We start from the raw sequence: 22,828 nt of genomic DNA, 5'->3' as shown, positions 1-22,828 counted from the left end.
CACACTGCCCACACCTTAATCCTCCTTAATTCACTTTGTCTCTATTACACTAAGCATTAATGCGTGCCCCAATCCACCCTAAGCCGTTATAATTCACTTCAATTAACGGTTATGTACTATTCATGCTGCTCTACAGCTTCATCCATCCTCTCTATGCTCCTCTACGCATTTATTCCTCACCCTAATCTACTTGAAGCCACAGCGATTCAGACACATAGAGGCACGCATGCGCATGTTCACGCATTAACCTTTTGCACGCACACGAGTAAAAGCATATGCACTTGGATGGAAGCTTAGTTACGCAGATGGGCATACAATCACAACGCAATGCGCCATGGTAAGAACCAACGAGCACGCGCACACACATCTTGCACCCGCGTAATCACTTTATCTCCCTCTCTTCGACCTCCTAAAAACGTTCACGTTCGCACAAAAGCAGAACAACACATGTTCTGCCATTGCAATACCAACGCGAACCGTTTTCAATCGTTTTACAGTTCCACCTTCGCACATTTCAAATGAGTTTGCCCCCTCTGGGAAGATGTTGAACCAGAACCCCCTGGAGTATAGCTTCACCGCATAGTCTCATAAAATGTCGCTGTAACTCAGAAACGGCGTAACGATCAAGTTCCGTTTCTGCGCATGTCACTCAAAGGCAGCCCTCTCTAATCGGCGTTAGTTGAAACTTCAATGAAACTCGGCGCATATATTGAGATATAGTGTTTTTAAAACACCACCCATTCAGTTACGGTGGTGTGCTGCAGTGAAGCTCCAGAAAAAGCTGCAGGGGCAATGTCCGAAATTTCTGGACATGTGATGCAAATACACGCGAATCGTCTAGATCCTTAGCATCATACTAGTATGCATCCATACATAAACAATAATATAGACATATGTATAGAAAATAGCGACGTCGCACCTTTTTTTTTTCTCACTTATGCAGGCAGCTACATCTCGTGTTGCAGTTATATTTCGACATTTAACACAGGCATTTGTAATTGTGTTTTAACTTTACAAGAAAATAGATTTACTCGTGCTTCGTTTTGCTTGAACAGGATGTGTGTGCAAACAACACTAAACAGACACCCTTCGCCACATACAATATTCTTTTTCAAGTGACTACAAGAAAGTACTAGCTTCTTAGCCTCGTGTTGGAGGAAACGAAGTTTCAAATGATGCTACCTAGCCAGCCTTGCGTGATTGCTCTCAAGACACCCGAAATGTGACCATCAAACATTTTGCGTCGGTGTGTCATCGACCCGCTTTGATTGGTGACTCGGGCTTAATCGGCAATGCACGACGATGCCCCACCCGTGACGTAAATGATACTTTCCAGGAAGCAAAAGAAAAATATATATTAAAGCGCACTACAACAACGTCATACAAAGTCCCTTCGTACCAGTTATCGGTATTTTAGGTGTGTCGGACCCATGGGCATCCGCATCCGGCTAAAGCGGGCGGGATTCGAACCTGTGACCTTTGTGAAATCGTTAATCACAATGAAAAAAAGGTGAAGAAGAGGAAGCCGTCTACCGCCCCCTTTAACCGGCACTGCAGTTCAGCCCTGTTCGATCGAATAATAATCGGCTTCTCTGGAATGTTCGCACGCTACCTAGCGGCGCTAATGTTTGAATAAAATACATACCAGTACAAAAGCTGCGTTCGTGCGTGTGCGTGGATGTGTGTGTGAGAGAATTACGTTTAATGTATACTGCACTACAACGTATTTCGCTGAAGGAAAACAAATGCTGCGAAGGCATAGCAGGTACGAAGAAGTGAGGATAAGACGAACAGAAGAGAAGGAACGGAGACGACCAAGAAGAAGGCCAAGAGCGCCATTATGTCTGGGACCCTCCTCTATCTTCCTCCTGAGCGAGGGGGCAGATGGGAGAGAGGCAAAATACCGGGTCTTCGCTCGGCGCCGCCGGAAATTTCGGAACTAGGTCAGTGTTGCCTCCGCGACCTGCGAGCGGTCACGCCTCGTGGATGGGACGTCATTCCTGACCTTGATCGTTGCGTAAGAACAGACTACGAGAACAAGACAAAAAAATCCTCGCAGGCAAGGCCATCCATGGGATAAAAGAAGCAACGTGGGTGAAGAAGAAGAAACTAGACAAACTTCTTTGAACTCCACCGCCGGGCCGTGGGAAGTGGAGACGGCCCGACCGTGTTCCGTGAACGCACTTGTTTTGGATATCGACTCGCCGTTTATTTTATCTCGGTACAGTGGCGTTTGTATTTTGCAGTGTCTGTCGTTGTTTGGAAGTTAGTCGGCAACTATGGAGCGTCGTCTGCTATCGTTCCCACTTTTCTTTTTTCTTCCTTCGCATTCTTCTGAACCGATATCATCGCGTGTTCATCTCCGTTCAGGCCTTATATATCACTTGTTCGTTATTTTTTTTTCTTCATTTATTTAGGTGCGAGTGGTGAAACCTGTAGATACTTATGTTGTGTTAGCTACTACTCATTACTGATGGTGCAGAGACTAGCGAGTCGTCTGCGCACCGCGCATAATACGTTCGTGCGCTCTCTTTTTTTTTATGTCTTTTCCTTATTCGTAATACGGCGTTCTTTTTTTTTTTAAATCTCTGCTTTGTTAATGGAATGCTTAAAAAATGGTAACCAGATGGCAACCATTCTCAAACGCTGTTTTCAATACGCTTCTTTCTTCTCACGAGCTGGTTAGAAGTTGCAAAGTGTGGCGCGTAACTTTCTTCTCATATTACCGTGTTTCATATCAGCCAATTTAATGTCTTAGAACATATTTTTGTCGCCTTTATATCTATGTATGCCTGATATGGTGCCATTTAAATGGTTAACTGGTGCCCCCTAAGCGGTTTTCCACACGACACAGAGGTGGTACAGAATTTCGAACCTTAGCCGATCACACACCCTGCAACTAAATCCGAAATGTCCGTCCTGAAAGTCCCTATTGAGATTAGCGTATGCTTCTTTAAAGCTTTCCATTTGAAAGCCAGAGATATGTAATAATAAACAAAGTGACGTTTTATAGAGGTCGAAGAAACGTGTAAGGTGTGACACCATGGCCGAATGGGACACGGCTTGTGCAGCTTACCAAGGTTCGTGTAGCTGCATTGAGCATGCGCTGTTATAGTACGAATGAGCGAGTGCGTATCCGATCCGCTGTGAGCATGCACACAGTTTTGGTACGCAATGTTCAATTTCACTCTCACGACTGAGAGCTAATTGTGGCGTCATTAATGCTATGACACACTGCGCTTAACGAGTACCTTGTGACTCAAGATTCGGCATTTGCAGTGAATTCAGCTGATAGCTGCCAGAAGGCAGACATAGGAGAATAAACGATAAGATAGTCAGGTGCGCCCTTGGTAATCGCAAAACATTTCACCAGAGTCCACACGGCGCAATGACAACAGATGATGCAAAGCCGTGTTGCATCTCGGCGGGGGAGTGCTGGTATGGCTTGGATAGGGGGCAAGTGCTCCTTTCGCATCTCCCTGCCGACAGCCATGATGAGTGCATGCTACAGCCCGCTTTGATGAATATCTCTGCTGCAGATTTCCGTCGTGCTATGCGTGAAGCTGTTGGTTTTTCTTATAATGCCAGTCTTGAAGTTTAGCAGACGCACTGTAATTAAACGTGATCGCAATTTACGTGAAACAGACGTAGTTATTCGCATCAACCGATACAGCACACCAAGGATTGCCATCCTACTAGCCATTTCGAAATTACCGTGAGGACGACATTTCGGTGACCGACACGCAATTTGGGTCACTTTACACTGAAGCCCGGGTGCTGTCGCGTGGCTCTTAGTCCAGCAGTATATGGCGTGCTTGCCGAATGTTGACGCAGCTCATATGAGCGGCCGTTTTTGTTCCTTCACTCACAGAGGACGCGTAACAACGCTTGCTGCTTCGCGAGAATGCGGCGTTGCGTAGTTCCAAGCACAAGTTCTCCAGACAGATGGTTGAAGTGACTGTCGTAATGACATTCATGGTGAGCATGATTACACCTTCATCATCATTATCTTAATAAAGGATCACGTAGGGAGTCAAGCATTCAGCGGCATCACCCGAAGCGTGAGTTCGCGTGTACACTTTCCACCGAATGGGCTCGAACGTGCTGACAATGGCTGCGTGCGAATACCTTTCAAACGGAGCCGCCCGTAAAATCGGGACCGGATCACGAGGCCGTATACAACAGGCATAGGAAGGAACAAAACGCTCAGAGCGCCCCCACATGGCCCCGTAATGACAACTGGAGAGCTGCGACAGACCCGCGGCGTGCCCTGTTATTTTCGCTGAACCGCCTATTATCGGACCTTTGCGTGCGCGTAGTGCATATAACTGGAAGCCTATAGCGAGGTCAGTGGCACGCATCGTAGCGCGTAGCTTTTAGTCCATCTTTGAAGCCAGGAGTTGTGTCTATAGGGGTTGGTCTGTAAGCATGCACTGTGGTCGCACCGTGACAACGTTTTAAGCCTTCTCCCGCATCTTTTTTTGTATTCAAACGCCAGGCGGTTTCATCCGCTCTTCCAGAGTTATGATCGTTGATGATAGCTGGGCCGACGGCGTTTTGAATTATGAGCAATTTCGGGTCTTGCGTGCTCACTGGCGTCGCTTTAAGAGCCGCGCACGTAGTTCGGCTGTGCTACCGAGACAGGCGCCTTAATGCTTTCTTCTTCAGACACCTCGTCGTCAGCGGTGCCGGTCGTAACTTGCGCGAGAAATTATGCGCGCAATTCGCTCTGGCGTGAGTCAATTTATTTGCCTGCTAATAGATGAGATAACGCATCGTTGGCCCCGCAGTCGTCTGCAGCCCTCAAAACGTGGACAGCTTTCGGGTGGTGCCAAAGCACGGGCATGTACAGGACGTTCATAATCGGGTTATGAAACTTTCTCGCCCCTGTACACTCGTTGCGACCGTTAGCGAGCGTTATTGGAATGGCTGCTTGCTATAGATGGCTTACGCGGACGTCACTGAAGCTGCCATGTTCGAGCACCAGCATGGGGGACACGAAGTTTGTGACGTCACATTAATGTAATCGAAACATCACATGCAGGTTCCTTTGTCATTCACACAAAGAGGCCAATAACGTTCCTGCCGCGTCGTTATCACATTGAAGCAGGTTAATCGCAACTTGTTTATGTTGCGTTGACGTCATCAGAGCCGCCGTCTTGGAGTACCAGTACGTTTCTAAGCTGCGTACAGACGTCACGCGCAAGCGACTCGATTCGAATTTGCGTTTCTGCGTGTTTGTAGTCGTAACTGTTGTTGCCTGTCTATGGTAAAAGCCAGCGAAGGGGAAGTATAGGGAACCCAAGCTCAAGTATGGGCGCGACGCTCGTGCGGCCGAGCTATGCGCCACTGGGGGCAGACGCTGCCCGCGAAGGCGGTTTGTCGCCGGAGTTGGCAGCGGCGGCGGCAAGAACACGTGCGCGCATGCGCTCCTCATTCGGCCCGAGCACTGCTAGTCAGCAATAGTTACATTGTGACGCACCACAGGTGCAATCCGAGAGCTCTGCGCGTGCGCGGAAGCGGGGGTGGCAGTGTTGAAGCCATGGAGATTCCCAGTTGCGATAAGAGCAGTGGCGCTGCTCGACGTTGCTTTGGAAGCCTATAGGGTTGCGCGCATTTGCACTGTTCAGTTCAGTTTCCGAAGCTCGCGTCGTAAATATAACGGCACTGAGACAATGGTCGACGTATCGATAGCATTGCGTCGTCTTTGGTTACTTCATCACGTTACTGCAGCACAACCCTTACATGGAGCAATTAGAGTGCTCCTTGCGTTATTCTGATAATTTTTTGTTTATAAATTGAGCATCATTTCGTAGAGAAATATTCCATAGCATTGCTGGCTCATCGTAACGTCTCCGCTATAAAAGCGATGAAAACGTGTGAAGGGGGTGGGCTGGGTGGGGGGGGGGGGGCATATTTAAGCATCTGTTCATCTTCTCATCAGTAACACTTTACATTATACGTAAATAGTGTTGCGTTGCTGAAGTTCTAATATTTTCGATCAATATTATCGAGCCGTATTATTATTATTATTATTATTATTATTATTATTATTATTATTATTATTATTATTATTATTATTATTATTATTATTATTATTATTATTATTATTATTCTGTATCACAGCGAACCTACGTAAAAAGTGAGCTTTCCTCTCTGCTTCGAAACATACACCCTTCCTTTATGTGTACTGTGAGAATACAGCAAACACTGAGCTTGAGTTCATAAATGTTTACTCATCAGGCGCCTTATTGCTTACACTGACATAACATTGCATAACACTGCAATATTATGTCACTATCATAACACTGCGAAACAGAGAACGCGTCGTAAGCTCTTTCTAGTTCAGGAAGAAAAAAAGAAATGAAAAGGTAAACTGAAGGACGTGGTTTCTTTTGCAGACAAGGAGACACACGTTTCAGAGGAATACAGCGATTCTAACGAGCAGGGAAGTGTGCTATTTAAGCGTAATTGATCATCACGCATTTATAGTAATTGATAACCTACGTGACACTCACTTTCCTGCACGTTTTTTTCCCGATTATCTGCCCCTCACGCGGCGCCTAACGACGCCGCAGTTGTAAAACGGACGAAGCTACTAAGTTTCGCCGGTGCGCGGAAGAAGAAAAAGCACCGTCAAATGCGTTACGCTTACTGCTCTTGTGTGTACTTTAGATAGGAGCACGTGCACGCGTTTGATATTCCGATATTTATTTGTTGTTTTGTACTCTCTGAAGATTTCTCCGGCATTCGTCGGCAAACGTGTTCAGCGAGGCACGACCTTTCTTTGGGTGCGCACGAGATATCGCGATCCAGTTGGCACGAATAAAGGAGGCAGGAGGATTTGAACTAAATATAACGTTGAAGATGAGTTGGCATTAAAAAAAACGAAAAAATACAGATGAAGGTGAAAATGAGAGTATAGCGTTACGGCTCTGTGACTTGCTAAACACCAGCACCCTTGCGTGTTTTCAGGGCGAACAAAAGTACGACATGGTTTCACGCCCTGCGGGCTGTGCAAACGTGTCGGACGAAAAAGAGAGGCGTTGCTTCCTTTCCGAACAAGCGACGCGTGGTATTTCGGGGACACGTTGCAATATAGGCTATTTTACGGTCTTGTATCTTTAACAACTGAACGAACAGTGCTACGGCAGACGCATACGCGTGAAAACGGTTGGATTGGTGCGTTCGACGTTTCGTGACCGTACTAGCCGACGTCGCGATATAGAAAAATAAAATATTTGTTTAAAAGCCCAAGGGGGCGGCGCCCATGTGTCTTACGTAAAATCGTCTATACACATTGACTTACGTGATTTTCATCGCAAAATGGCTGATCTTGGATCTTGATAGCTCGTTTATCGATTGTCGTATTGACGCCGACAATCTTACAACTTACGACAGATTGCATATCGCACTGATCTGGGAAAAAATAAATATTTGGAAAGCACCGTTCCGGCCGCATTCTTTGCCCTCTGAAACTGAACTCTACAAAAAAGACAACACGGAGGGGGTGAAAATATGGGTTAATAAAACAAAGAGGCGGAGGGCACTGGATGCAGCAAAACGCAGCGTCATCTAGTGTCATGACAGAATTTCATTTTTATCCTCGAATGAATATCGAAACGGAAACGTCAGTGTATACTGCTAATAGGGAACTAGAGATTTAGTGACGTGCGGTACGACCGCAGACCTCGGTCGTAAAACAATCGAATCTTAGAGAAGTGATGGCGATCAAATAAGAAACGAACGACAGGTCTCTCGTAAAACGAGAGCCTGTCGTTTTATTTTCAGTTTTTTTTTTTTTTAGTAGGATTAAGGGGGAACATATATGGTCCCGTATTTCTAGAAAACAAGAAACCAGTTACTACGTGCCGCATACGAATTGCAGAGACAGATTAGGCCACCCCGACGTCTCGGGCGGGAGCATTTGTGTATACGGCACTAAAGGAGCCTGGCCGAATCAGTGTGTGTCGTCTTCGATTCGCATCGTTAGACAAAGTAGACTTTACTACGCGGGCCGTGAGGTTGGACATTCGAGCGCGATATGTAGAGCAATCCATTAAAGAGGAGACGATAAATTCCGCCTGGAACTCGAGATAAGTACCGTGGACTCGATGTGTATATATATATATATATATATATATATATATATATATATATATATATATATATATATATATATATATATATATATATATATATATATATATATATATATATATATATATATATATAAGCGGGAAGGGGATGATAACCTGGTCTCTGGAAGTGGTGCGGCGTCGTGGTGGCGAGGAGGAACGGACCAGAACGACACGGGGGATCCCACCCTGCAGGCTTCTTCGATATCCGAGGCGCATCTCTAATGCCTTTTTTCGGGCGGTGCGATCCGGTCTGCATTCTGGGTGCCTTCCGCGCCCGCCTTTTTCCTTCCTTCCTCGTCGTGAGGCGGTCGCCGCGGCCATACTCTGACCTACTGGCTTCGACCGGCTCGCAGTCTTCCTCGTCGTCCCGTCGTCGGGGATTACCGGGTCAACGGGCCGGACGGACGACCGGGCCCGAGACGACAGGAAAGAGCGTGAGATGAAGAAGAAGGAATTAAAATAAAAATGGAGACAGGGCATCGCGAGTAACCGCGGCAGACGACGCATGCCGTGAGAGCAGAAGCGCCTGAAACCCGAGAAAAAAGAAAAAAAAAGAAGAAAAGGCGCCTGTAATAAAGACGCAGGCGGAAACAAAAGACCGAAGTGGGAACGAAGTAGCAGACGAAGACGAGGAAGACGAAGTAAACAAAAAGACCGTGTACGCGCAAGTGAAGGAGAAGCTAGCAGGGAACGAGCCACATTCGAGAGGCAAAGGAACAGGCACAGGACGTCGAGAACGACGGAGGAATGAGGGTGGGGCCTCTGAGAGATAGCGTTCGTTGAGAGGTCGACCGAAGCCGTAAAAATGGCGACACGTAAACCGCGTCGCCTCCTTTCCGCGGCGTGCGTGTTCCGTGTCAAGGACGTGCGGTTGCGTCCCGTGTACTGAGCCGCGCAAACTTGACCTGCCTTACGACTCGTGTGTAAACTTCGGCGGGCGTATTAGCGAAGAATGACATTGCGTCGATTTTGAACGATACCAAGAAACGGAATGCGCTAGAAGTTCAAGGATGCTGCGCGTTTTCTTTAGCGGCAGTGTCACAATATGGTGGTGCCTACTACTACTGACTACTAAAAGTAAACAACAGTTATACTCTAAGGATAGGCTAGTGTTTTACATATACTCAAATGCATTGAATCAGTAAGTGAGCACTATTCGACTTATCATCTTGAGTCCACCGCGATAAATCTCTTATTTTGAGAAATAAATAAGGGAATAACTATTAGATTGAATTGCGCGGATGCACTGGTCGCCTCGTTTGCTTGAGCGGGAAACAGATGCTGGTGCTAACAACGATCTGTCCTCAAAAAACTCACAGGGTCCCTTACGCGTTCACCTAAGACGACTCGAAGGCGAAATATATCTTTTTTTTTTTTCTTGCGAGTCGACGTATTGATCCTCTCCCGCCCCCTTCCGAAAGCTTTCTGCACCTAACGTGGTTTTGCACTTCTCCCAGGATCGGATGCATTGCAATCTTTCTGCACCTCACCTGGTTTTGCGCTGCCTCCGTGATCGGCCCATCTTTGACCTAGCGACGATGTCTGTCATGTGATGACTCCACAAATTTTGGCGCTATGTGACGTCATATGGTGACGTTATCGCGTGATGATGATCTTTCGCATCACTCGTGTTTACGCCAACGATCAATTTTCGCGTTTCATGGGGCATCTAAGGCTTTCGCCTTAATAAATGCACTCCTAGAAGGGAACAGTCATTGCAAGTCTGCTCCTCTATGATACGAAATGCGAGGTTGGCCGGCCGCTTCAGTTCGGGACCGGCACGACCGCTTCCTGTGTCAAGATGCGCACGACCCGCTGAACTTGACCTGATCTAGTTTTTCTTGGCCAGTCGCGGCGCAAGGCCTTTTAGGGGTGTGGTGGTGGTTGTCTTCTACGTTGAGAGTCTTCAAGGCATCCGAGTTGCCCTTTTTATATGGACGCGCGGATTTCTCCAAGTATTCAGGCGATTCCCCTGCCGAAACCGTGCATATTTCACATGAATCAGTTTTCATTAGACAAAGCCTTACCGATCCGCGTCTGGTAAGAATTTTCGCACTTAGGCTTCAGAAGACAAGGGTGAAGTCGATGTTTCGGCGATATTCCATTAGACGTGAAAAAGCTTACGAAAACACACCTATACTCATATCACATCACACACATATCATACAACAAAGAAACACCCAGTCAACCCCTTTAGGGACTTGCTTATGAGTTGAGTAACTACATGTGGGGCACTTCGCGAATGAAAATCCTCTAAGCGTGCAACTGACAATATTGCGTAAGGATATGTTGCAGGAAAATAGAGGCTTGCTGCATCAATAGTCGAAGTAAAAAGCTCAAACCCAACGCAGAACTTTGATGTGACATCACGCGGTAAATAAAAAGAAGGTATTTTGAAACGAGAGCACTTGCACATGGTATATCCCATTAATCTGAAAAAGCGTGGAAAAGCTGAACCTGTTGCTGTGTTGTTGCTACAAGCGCATGTAGGAAAGATTTCAAAGACGACGTTTAACGTCCCGAATAACACAAGTGCTAGATGCAACTTTGAAAGACCCGGTCCTTGATTTGACCATCGTGCCCCCTTCGAGTTGCGTCCATCGCGACCGGTAATCGTACCCTCGACTTCGAGCTAAGCAGATGAATATAATAGCTCCTTAATAATCGCGGCAAGAGTGTATTGGTAAAGCACCGCCAAAATGGCATTCTGGGCAGAAGCTGTCTTTTATCGCACTCCGTACAGCTCCGTACAGCTCCGTACAGCTCCGTACAGCTCCCACCATTTGGATCGATGGGCCGGATATCTAACAGGGCCGGATGCGGTGCCTTATCGAACTCATATAACGTAGAAAACTTATTTAGCGCTGCAAAGTTGAGGACGAAAAAACATGGACAACACAGACGAAGCGCATCTAACAACTGAATTTATTGAAACAAGAAGATCAAAAAGGAGAGGAAGGAAAGACGTAACATACGAAAGAAAGGCCACTGTAGGCAAACCACGCATGAGCCAAGCATCGGTGCTATCTATGCAGTGAAACACGTGCATAAATCTAATTCAAACTTTATGTTATTTCCTGCTTCTTGTCTGTATCAAAGAAGTCACTTATGCTCCGAATACATTTATATTTGTGTCGCTAAACATGCCGCTTGTCTTTCTGTGAGTGCTATAGATGGGGAGCTAACGCATGCGCCAAACTTCCCCGACGTCATACTGTAAGCTTCAATGATAGTTCTGTTTTTGTCCTTGCTGTGCGCCACAATGGACGTGTCCCTGAAATTTGGGTTACATTTACAATTAGAGCAGTGCTGAGCGAGATTCCCTTCGATTGCAACCCTACTACACAAATTCTTGTGTTCCTGAAGCCTTTTGTTCAGGCACCTGCCCGTCTGCCCAATGTAAGATGCCCCGCAGGTCAAAGGAATCCTGTATACAACATACCTGTATACAGTATGTTCCAACTAGCCCCCACCCAAGCTCTTCTCATATAACGTGTCGTAGGCCGGATGCGATGTTGTGCGTCCGGATGTGTGGTGTCTTAGGACATGATGCTGTCGTCATAGTTGGGATGCTCGCATTGGTTCGCGTTACGGTGACGTCATTCGCATTTCCCTGTAAGGTAAACCGCACACCATGCGCGCCTTTGTAACGCATATTCAATGTCTGCGGCAAGAACATTTGGCGCCCTGGATCTACTTTTTGCCAGTAAGGGTCTCGAAAATCTCAAATCGTTTAAGCGTGTATATCCCAGTTCAGTACTCGTCGTCCCGTGATTGTCGTCATATGTTTGCAATGAATAACGATACAATAGAAGTTATAATTAGCGTGTGTTTGATGTCACCGATGTTTCAAGCTTAACTTTGAGAACCATCGCTGCATGGCTTCTGCCGCCATTTTGCCTTTCTCCGTTTATTGCATACACATAATTTGACATTTTTGTTCCCGACCTATTTTTGAGCTATACCAGGACTTACAGGTCGCTTTCATGAACGTGACAATTGCCGTAAGTATGTCGCTCGCGGAATCCGCGGGATAATCTCGGATATAGAAATGACACGCACGGTGCTATGTGCCCCAAGTCAGTCAGTCAATCTGCGTCAAGTGGGCTACGCCTAACTCTTTTAATTAGTGAGACGTACTAAGAAGCTCATTGTGCAGCTTAGTCGAATACGTGGGGCAGGCTCACACCGTGGTTGACTTGATTCGATGGACGCCACACGTTTGCCTCCCATTCGGGAGGTACGGGGTTCGATTCCCAGTGCCGCTGGGAAACCAGCGGTTCATGGGAGAGAGGCACCCAGACCTGGTGCATGGTAGTGCGGGGGCTCTTATCGAGAAAGCGGCCTCTCTTTACCACTTTCTTGTCTTTCACTCCCCTCCCCCCTCAGCCCCCTCTACCCACCACGGTGCTTCAATGTGCTTCCTTGTGGGTTCAAGAAATTGTCTTTTCTAAGCACAAACCGCTATCCACCAGGCAAGCAAGGAAAGGGTAGCATTCGTTCCGTGTGATACGTCGCTTTTCCAGTGGAACTACAAAAAAGGTTGGCATTCCGGATTGTTCCGTTATTGTTTACGCATAACTCCCAGTCAGCAGTTGCTATGTGGGCAAGGCACAGTTAGACAACGCAGCCCGCTATGTCCTGTGTAGATTAAATGTAGCTAGACCTGAAAAGCGAAAGTTATTTTCATTGGAGTACAAATCCACTTTGCTGTATAACAAGCGCCACCGAAGAGAAACGGGAAGAAAAAAAAAATGACGTCGAGCGACCTGTTTGCCGAAGATGCGCTGCTCTCAACGCGTTGAAGATTTTTGCGTTGACTTAGCAAATCAGTTCTGCGGAATCCCACAAGGTGGCGGAAGGGTTAAGAAAGGGAAAATTGACAACCACCCGTTTGTAGTACGAAGTCACAAGGAAATCCATACGGACTCCCTTGTGGCGTTGGTCCCGGGTTCGAACCCCGGGCCAGGACGAATTTTTCGGCGACTAAGAAGTTTTATTTCTGAGAAATCCGTATGGATTGTCTTGCGGCTTCGTGGTACAAATGGGTGGTTGTCAATTTTCCCTTTCTTAATGAACTCCTTGTGTATAAATATGAGTTGGGGTACACGTGTTCTTTTGCCGGTAACGGATATGGCCGTTGATGGCACGTCGATGACGTCATGGTTTTGATATGTGCACCGATACGATCCTGCCAAATACACGACTCTCTGCTATATGACAATTTGGACGCATAAGTGCATCAGGAACCATGGGAGAATTCAGCACGGTGAAACCGGTTTTCCTATACAAATAACAATTATTGACGGATTCATCGATTGATTAACTTATGTGAGTTGCTGTTATCATCCCGAAGCAATATATATGTTATGAGGACGCGACTGGCGGCGGCGAGCAGCTTCGAACAGTTTTACTAGTTAGTGATTCTGTAACACAACAGTATCTATAGGGTATAGAATGCTCTCACGCTGGCAGCTGTTATCCTTCAGGTTAGCTTAATTGGTAGAGCGACCTCTCTGGGAAAGCATTGGTCCCGGGCTTGAATCCCAGACCAGAACGCCAACTAAGAGGCTTTTCTTTCTAAAAAATGCCTATGAATTTCCTTGTAGCTTTGTGCTGCAGACGTAGAGATGCCTTTTTTTTTAGCAACCGTTGCTTCAGTTTGCGAGATTCCGCAAGAACCGTTTTATCGTTTTCAGGGCATATATATGTTACGAAGTTTTATACGCGGAAAATGCTTATTTGAGCGCGGGAAACATATCACAAAGTCCTACGTAGCGTTTCTTATGTACCGGTGTGAACGTACCAAGGGGGTATACTTAAGCGGAATCAATTACCAATTAAGTACAACACCAGTTAACTCTGTCATATCCAGACGTCGCTGTACAACAAGAAAGAAGCAGGTCAAATTGTTCGCCTTGATTTCCTACCAGAGCGATCACATTTACAGAAAAAAAAAATATGTAAGACAGTGAAACGGCACTTGATAGAAACCTAATTAGTTTAGCACTGTAATTCTTTAATTCTTCGCTGGTTTGAATAACTATTCGCAGTTTAAACTACTCCACTCAGGCATATCGAAAATGACACCATTCACCTTGGGTTAAGTTTACCAAGATATAATCAGTATTCATTCAAACCCAACGTGACATGTATGATACGTTAGGCACTACATGGTTTTAACGCTACACGAAGGGTGTTTTTGTCGCACGTAGTTTCTGCACAACCGTTGCAACAGCACTGCGAGGAGATCTTGGCGCTTTCGAGAGATGCAAATCGCAACGCTCGTTTCCTTGTATAGTTTCGATATCTCGAATGACAGAATAAGCGACAGTTCAGTGGTCGTTTCAACGTGGCGCACCCTAAATGTTTCAGCGCCCTTGTAGGTGCATACGGTCTCCCCGTAGCTATTCCGAAAGGACTTCTTCTTGGACGAGTTGGTGCTTAGATTGCTTAGGTATGCTTGACTGTGGCGCAAAGAACATTTCGTGAAAAGGGGAACAGAAAAGTTCAGAAAGTCAAGCGCCCTTTTCACGTAGTGTATTTTGCGCCACAGTTAATCATACCTAAGCAATCCCCATAGCTAACACCGTCATGTATATTAGGGGATCAGACCGAATCGTACTTAGATTGGAACAAGTGTATTCTTATTCGCTGACTTTTCATTCATTGCAAGGAAAAGTGATGACGGCTGCAACACACTACGCAAACACTAAAAACAAATAAATTATCATAGCTATAGGGACCAAACAGTCGCATAAGGCGTACATCAGGTGACCAGAATCACTAAAAGTTTTTAACGACACTTTCTGTTATCGTACATGTAGTCAGAGCTGGAATTCGGGTGTACTGAAATTCGTTGTATCCGTGAAGGCAAGCGTGTTGCCCATAAGACTACGGTACACACCTAAGGGTGTAAATATTTGTAGATTACAGGTTAACCCCCGTATTCAGAAACGCTCCTTCACTTGAACTTGACTTGCCACCGCCTTCAACACGTTTCGAACGCGCTGCCTTTAGGCTGTGCCAAGGCAGCACAAACGTGTTTCGAACGCGCTGCCCAAGGCGGTGGCAAGTCAAGTTCAAGTTGCGGGACAACGACAAAGAAGACAGGGACTCGAAGCGCCTAATTTTGACGCAGACATGGCACATATCTTATGGAAATGCACACAGATCAGAGCAATATACAGAGAGGACAACATACAGACCGGACCTTCTCGAGGAGCGATGGTCAAGCGTTCTGACTAGCTCAGATCTACACGACCAACTGTGGGCAATCCAGCGGGCCCGGGCAGTGGTGGGAAGGCCATGCCTCACCGCACATAATGCCCGGGTGGCCTGAGCCCGGGCCGGCAACCTTGCAGGTGCTTTTGTGAATAAAGATTTTTTCCCGTCCGTCCATTTTGTGAAACGTGAAGAACTTTGGCAAATAACTCAAACCTGTTTAGGATAATTGCTGAGGCTTTATCCCCTTACTCATACAGAGTAGCACACATGCTCACGCCATCAGAAATATCTGGAATTCGGTCAGGAGTTTTCATAGTTCTCTCTCTACAAAGACACCCGATAAAAATATGAAGGAGAGATATACATTGTTGGGGCATTAGGACATCGTGTTGAGACGTGCCAGTTCGCGTAGCATTGCATAGGCACGTGTGCGACTTCAGTCACTTAAATCTCTCTTTAATAAATGATGACAGTGTATGCGAGGTTGCATCTGTGTCATTACTGCGTCATAGAAACAAACACTGCAAATATTCCTAAAACAAAACAATGAAGCATCCAGTTTCGCTTCCTTGAGAATGGGAAAGATTTCATGAAAGTTCACCGAAGGGAGCGTTGACGATATTTTTACGTCGTATATATAGTCAAACTTAGTGAGCTTCGATGATTTCGATTTTCTTTTCCTCGCTAGCTTAGTGGAAGAGAATAGATGCGAAGCAACATCGGTTGTGACTCAGCCGCCATACGGTGTCTGCTCTAAGATGGCAGCGTCATTATATTATCCGCGTCGCTTAAGGCTAAAGATTCATCTCTAGTTGTTGGACGCATATTTTGCGTTTCGTTTCATGCTTGTCAACAGAAAACTGAAGATATCAGTACACTGTTAACAGATCCGGCTACATTTCGTCGTCAGATGCGCATTTAGTTATGTGTACTTGCGATTCTGTAAAGGCTCAAGCATGACCTCTTGACCTCCGTATTCGACTATGTCCTCGTAAAAATGCCTACTTAGTGTGTTTCCTGTCTTGCATGTGTGTAAGTTATCGCACATCATCGTCGTCTGCTTGCAGCGGGTGAGATCCTCAGCTTCGTGGGGGCAAAAACGTGAGCCATTTCGCTTGCAACCTGACATGGAAGAAAGGCTAACATGGCATACATGGCGCACCATGGCACTGCTGTATATTTGCTTTTGGCGTTAACTCCTTCGACATCTCGACGTCTTCTCGTAAGCTGGATGGAATGGAGAGGACAATGAGGGCGAAACCGATCTAGTAAACGTACCTCGAATCTATATCTCGTGAGCTTAGTCGCGATTTCATGTATGGAACATGCTGTGCACACACTGGAGTAATTTTTTTCTTTCATAGCAGGTGTAGCATCGACTCACCTGTTATTGGAGTCGCTCGTTGAGAAGTGACGTTGCCTCTGCGAATACATCGACTGTTGTGGTTGGTTGGGAGAGGAGTTCAGTGGGAGAGATACCGACGGTCACAAATCCAGGGTCGTCGCGTCACGAGAGAGAGAAAAAAACGGAACAAAACAAAAACAAAACGCGCTAGGCCGGCGGCGAGGCTTGGCAGCGGCCGGTGCGCGTGTGCAGACAGTGGTCCGTTCTGCAGTGGTGGTCCTCACTTGCTCGCTTGCCGGACACGAGTGTGATTGTGCGGACAGTTTACCTAGGTGCCGTCACTTTAGGTTTAATACCACGCCAGGCGGCGCCACGGGCGCGCCGTCACGTGACTCGCAGCGTCTTCTTTCTCCGGACGCTGCTATTGGTCGGGCGCCCTCGAATGGGTCGTCACCTACTTTGCCCCGCAGCCAGCGGAGAACGACGTTTCGGCTACACGGCGTAAGACGCCGCCGTAACGTTACGTAGCACGCTCGACGAAAGGAGAGGCGAGGAGGCGCTTGGAAGTCGCGGAGGGGCTCGTTCACGCAGAACGAAGATGCAGAGATGAAAGAATGCCCGTCGAGGAGGAGGAGGAGGACGTGTGTCGCCGTCGCGCTCTCCCAAATTCGAAATAAATGGTCGACGCCGCTTCTGCCTCGCTAGCGTAATTTTCGTCTTCTTCTTCTTGTTCTTCCGTTCGTCCTCTGCTACATTGCTGCTTCCTTCTGGGTCCTTGCTTCGATCGGGAACCGTGCAACCTTGACCGAATCAAAGGAGCGTGCGCGCTCCGGGACCTCCCCTCCTCTTCCTTCTCTCCCTCCCTGCCTTCCGCATACCTGGAGAGTCGTTCAACCGCCATGTTAAGGTGAAGGTCACTCGCGAGCTTCATCTTGTTTTGCTCTCCCCCTGTTGCACTTTGTACGCCTGTTTTTTGTTTCTAAACACGCCTCCCCCCCTGCGCTACCATCCGGCGCAGTTCGTGTCTTCCCCCTCCCGCCGCTGTACCGAAGGAAGCCACCGACGAGGAATACTCGCTGCAGAGACGACGCTCTGAGAAGCGCGGAAACGCGGCGTTTCCGTCTCGACCGCCCTAACGGTTTTTCTGTCTCGATCTTGTGCACGATGACGAGCACAGCGTTCGACGTCTGTTTCCGCGTTGCAAACGACGACTACGCCTTTTCCTCGTGCGTTTTTTTTTTCCACCAGACGAGATAGATCCGGGCGCCCGGATTCGTCAGCGATAAGAGGAGGGTCTTCTTCTACACGCTCCGTGTCGTACGGGTCATTTTTTCGGAGTTCGACGATGGCTTCACGAACAGTCGTTACGCGAAAGCATGTCTGCAGGATACGGGGCAGAAAAAGCTAGATGGTGGTAATAGACAAAACTAAATGTGTAGAAAGGATGTCGAAACGAGGTAAGCGCGAACGACGAAGTGCACCCGGTCGCGAGACAGGAAGTTTTGGGGCACTGTTATTGCGTAATACAGAAGCCAGACTGCAAGGCTGCGCGCGCCAATGTAGAGATTGAACGGAGTACTATATGGCGACACCATGTGCGACAAACGGTGCCCGTGAATCTTGAGATGTTTTCCGTTTTAGCGGTCGCTGTTTCGAAATCGCTAAAAGCAAGGATTTGTGGGCGTAGGAAGAGCTGATTCCTCCAACTACGAGCAGCATTTGACCGTCCTTCCTCATGTGCTTGAGGCCATTTTCAGAGAAGGCACGCGTTGACTTTATTGGCAGTATTAGCAGGGCGAGTGGGTTGGACGGAATTTTCGCGATAGGAAAGGAAAGAGGCAGGTATAAGACAAACGAAATAAGGAAGCTCGAAATAGAGGCACCTGTTTACGGAAGTCGAAAAAGAAAGCGAGTTGTCACAAGAGCTTTACGTAAGACAGGAAAAGGCAGTATAGAATCAGCATAGGATCTAAGGTAACTGTTCAAGGGAGGAAGTGCAGCATTTTAATTACCGTAACTCCAAGGGACTTTGCCTGCTAAGATGTTGATTCCATATTATCGAAGAAAAATAAAACTTCGTTTTATAGGTCTTGAGGTCACCTGTCTTGACGCGTTTAAGATGCGTCAAGCTCCAACAGTTGCAAGACAAGTCCATAAGTGGCGAGGATTTCGATACCGGCACAGAGTAATATGTATGTGACAATATTCCTGATTGTTTGCTGTAATAATAATAATGATTGTCGGGGTCTTACGGCCCAAAACCACGATATGATTATGAGAGACGCTGTACTGGAGGGCTCCGGAAATTTCGACAGCCTGGGGTCCTTTAACGTGCACCTATATCTAAGTACACGGGCCTCTAGCATCTTGCCTACGTCGAAATGCTTTAGGTCACGGGACCTTCGGGTCTTGTTTAATGTGCTATCTGCTGCAGTTCGTATAGGGAACCTGTAGCAAACCACACAAGCACGAGCTGCAACAACTCTGAACGATAAACTTTATTGCAACCAAATCGGAGCTTCTATCCCGCCAACCAACTTAGAAGTTTCGGTTGCTTCGCGGTAAGTTTCAGCTTGCGCCCTCCTTTGAGTAGAAGTGCGCATATTACTTATTAGATGTCATAAAAATTAGCTTTAAAATTGTATCTATTTGGTAACGCTGCAAAGCTTCTTGTGTTGCTTAGAAATTTGCTACGTTGCCTTCTTTCAAGCGTTCTTGCAAACGAAATTGTAAGGCTGCAGTTCCGTGGAAACTTTATAAACTCCTAAGAAAAAAATCCACGCACCTCCACGAAGTGAATCATGACGAGTGCGCGAAGCTCTGGGTATCGCATGGGTGAGTAACCTTATATTACCCGAGCGTTGCCCCATATAATATAAACTGAGTGACATAAAGAGTCGTCGACAAAACTAGGTCCTGAGGTCCATAATGTCTACGTTGAAGTCGCCGACTAGTATAAAGGGTTTGTGCTTGTATACGTGTTTTATATTATTCCGTCACAATAATGATTCATGTTCGTCCATTGTAAACCTTTTTTTTATTCACGTACACACACATGTGTAATGTAAATTGAGTGACATGAAGAGTCGACGACAAAGCTAGGTCCTAAGGCCCATAATATCTACGTTGAAGTCGCCGACTATTATAAAGGGTCTGTGCTTGTAGGTGTTTTAGATTGTTGCGTCACAATTATGGTTGATGTTCGTCTCTTGTAAACCTTTTTTTTATTCACATACACACATACATGTTTCGACTATAGCAACGGTTTTCTATATACCGTGACAGCCGGCCCACAGTGAGAGTCGACGACAAAGCTAGGTCCTAAGGTCCATAATGTGTACGTTGAAGCGGCCGACTAGTATAAAGGGTTTGTGCTCGTAGGTGTTTTATACTGTTTCGTCGCAATTATGATTGATATTAGTTTATTGTTAAACCTGATGTTTCGATCTTACACGGTGCTGTGCCGTGAGCACGGACAACGAACAACAACGGACAAGCCTCGACCCTAAGGTGCTTCGCCCCTAAAACGCCTCCACGCTTTCTGTGTGCTAAATCAACAAATCGAGACGAGAGAAAGCCACTCCACTGATGATGACGAATTGATGATGACGACTGATGATTGAATATCCTCTTCCTGATGGCGCTCAACCACAAAGGGGAATGGCCCAAGAAACGGGCAGCAGTATGTTTAGGGTTAAGACCAATGAAGCTAAAAAACACTGGAAATTTAGACTAAAAATAAAACATCGAAAAAATGAAATTGCTTAGAGAGCAAGCGGTGAGACTATCAGATGGGATTTATGACGGAGGTGATGACGGATTTGGAACCAAGAATATGAATAGATAGACTAACACGGTAATCGTTTTGTTTCATTTATGTAATCGAACACAGCAGAACAGACATCCCATGTGGCTATAACCTAATGAAGTGCCACCAAATGATAAATATACTGCAACATTTACAGCTAATCCTGTCTTCTGAAGTGGGGTGACAAGGTATCCTTTTCTCCGATTAGAATATCGTCCTCCATAGTGGCACTCCACTGAGCGCGCCACTGATTCAGAAAAGAAGAAGAAAGCGTCAGTTTAGCACGCAGGCTCGAGCTCGCGAGGCCTACGTGGCAGAAGCTGAATCCGCTGCCTACCGCTGTCGCTGCGCCCACCACTGTTCCAGCGAAATGTCTGTCAAGGACTCGAAGCTGACCGGCAGTACCGAAGCGAGTGTTCTATCTTCGAGGTCGCCTGCACGTCCTGCCAGACCAGAAGAGAGTCGTGGTCCGTCCACGTCGTATGACCATGGTGACCGCACGCGGTCATCGTACAGAGACATACGGTGTATCAGCTTGGCGTCTGGCATAAGAGCCTCGTCTGAAACCGAGCTGCGGCTCCTGCAGCGCGGACGAGGTCACACGTCTTCGGACAAAAGACTTCGCAAGCCGAAGGTCGCTACTACGGTCGCCTCTGGCCAGCATGTTCCCATGGTTTCCTCTAACGTCCCTCGCACGACACTGAGGCCTTTTCGGGAACACCTGCTCTGCTCGGGCGTTCATAATCCACCCATCGCTGAGTTCGCATCCGCAGTCTTCAGCATCCCGGGCATGACTGCGAGGAAGGAGCGTCGACACCGGCCTGCTCCACCCAGCCATTGCACGCATGTGCACGGCGAACTTTAGCATCGACGTCAGGCTGGTCGGGACCCCCGATAACCCCCCACTATCGCTATGAAGAGTCATACATTGTGCACCCAGTGATCGCATGTATTGTCATGGCGAATTAAGCACCGGTGCTTTACCTGACGCCACTCGGAGGTCTAAAGGTCGGGTCGTCGCGGTCGGCTGTCGTGTGGCTATGCCTGCATGCCATGCTGCTGAGGACTTTTACGTCCCGGCGATGTGAACAGTCTTGCTTTGCCGAAAGTTTGGCAAGGTCAGGAAAGACTTCGTCGCTGGCTACACGATCTGGCAGCTGAGTATCGGTTGTTTTTGTTAATTTAATGCTTTGCTTACGTTTAAAAAGTAAATTACTGCGTTCTGGAATTTCTGATGTATTTGTATATCGCTTTGCTAACGCACCTTTGCTGGCTCACTTTTCATCATATAAAGGGCTCGTTAGCCTTGATAGGGCCTTACAGCTGGCGTTAACTTCACAAGCATTGTTGTTAGTAATTGCTGTGTTGGTATACGTTCTCGTATTGGCACTTTAGTATATAATTTTACGTTGCTTGTCCAGCGCTGAATTCACTGGTGGCTTGACAGACCGTGAGGATAGCGAAATATTGTGTATGGACATGGAACTTGCATACTGAGAGAAAACATACTAAAGCTGCTCGCTGTCATTTTTTTTATGCCTGTTTAGTGCACTTTCGTGCGTAGTTCATAATACCTCCATCGTGGTTTTGTCAACGACCCAATCAACAGGGCTACGCGCCATAGGTGAGATCATTATCATCATCATCATATAGAACTAGTCGTACAATAGTACCGAACGCCCTTAGTAAGTTGAGATAATGCAACTGCACTGCTGATGAAAAATGATTCGATGTCGTGTCTCCGCATAAAATGTACATTTACACAGTGTGGGCCTGGAGATATCTTCCCTCTATGCATTCTGCGTAGAAATGCAAAACATTGAACATTATTTTAAGGTATGTCCAAGATATACGTTACTCAGGTAAAGACTTCTCGTTGTTCCGCTTTGCAAGATAGTGTTAAACTTCAGAAATTGTTCGGTGCTGGGATATTGCCGCGGTTTGTCCTTTATTCAAGCAACTAAACTTATACGATTTTAATCTACTTTTACAAATATTCGCAAAGTATAAGATGTGCATTAAACTCTCGTATCTTTATCCAAAGTTGTTCTGGTCAGTTTATTGGTGCAGCTGTCTGATTTGATTGATCAGTTGCACGATAATTGCAGTTTTTCTTTTATACATTTTCTTTTCCTCCCTTTCTTTCTTTTTATTCACTTCTCCGAACTAATACAGAAGTGTTCAGATGACCAAATCTTGACCATTGCCCAAGAGTGGGTATGTGCCATCTGTATGGGAAAACAAACAAACAAAGCAAACAAACAAAAATCTGGCGCTGTTTTCTTATTACCTATTTTGTTAGTTTGC

At 46.6% G+C, this 22,828-nt stretch overlaps 1 protein-coding gene across 2 annotated transcripts in view; it reads right to left on the bottom strand.

The window, feature by feature from the left end:
- The window catches only part of LOC119404660 (uncharacterized protein DDB_G0271670), a 30,966-nt gene extending 13,912 nt beyond the window's left edge, over positions 1-17,054 (bottom strand). For both annotated transcript variants that reach the window (XM_037671255.2, XM_049418959.1), the window contains exon 1: positions 16,753-17,054. In XM_037671255.2, coding sequence (XP_037527183.1) covers positions 16,753-16,802 — 50 coding nt within the window. In that variant the 5' untranslated portion in view covers positions 16,803-17,054. The remainder of the gene's footprint in view (positions 1-16,752) is intronic.
- Positions 17,055-22,828: the final 5,774 nt, after the last annotated feature.

This window comes from Rhipicephalus sanguineus, chromosome 9 (genome assembly GCF_013339695.2).
Source record: "Rhipicephalus sanguineus isolate Rsan-2018 chromosome 9, BIME_Rsan_1.4, whole genome shotgun sequence".
In the NCBI taxonomy this organism is placed as follows: Eukaryota; Metazoa; Arthropoda; class Arachnida; order Ixodida; family Ixodidae; genus Rhipicephalus; species Rhipicephalus sanguineus.
The sequence above is the reverse complement of the archived record's forward strand: the minus strand, read 5'-3'. Positions and strand labels throughout refer to the sequence as shown.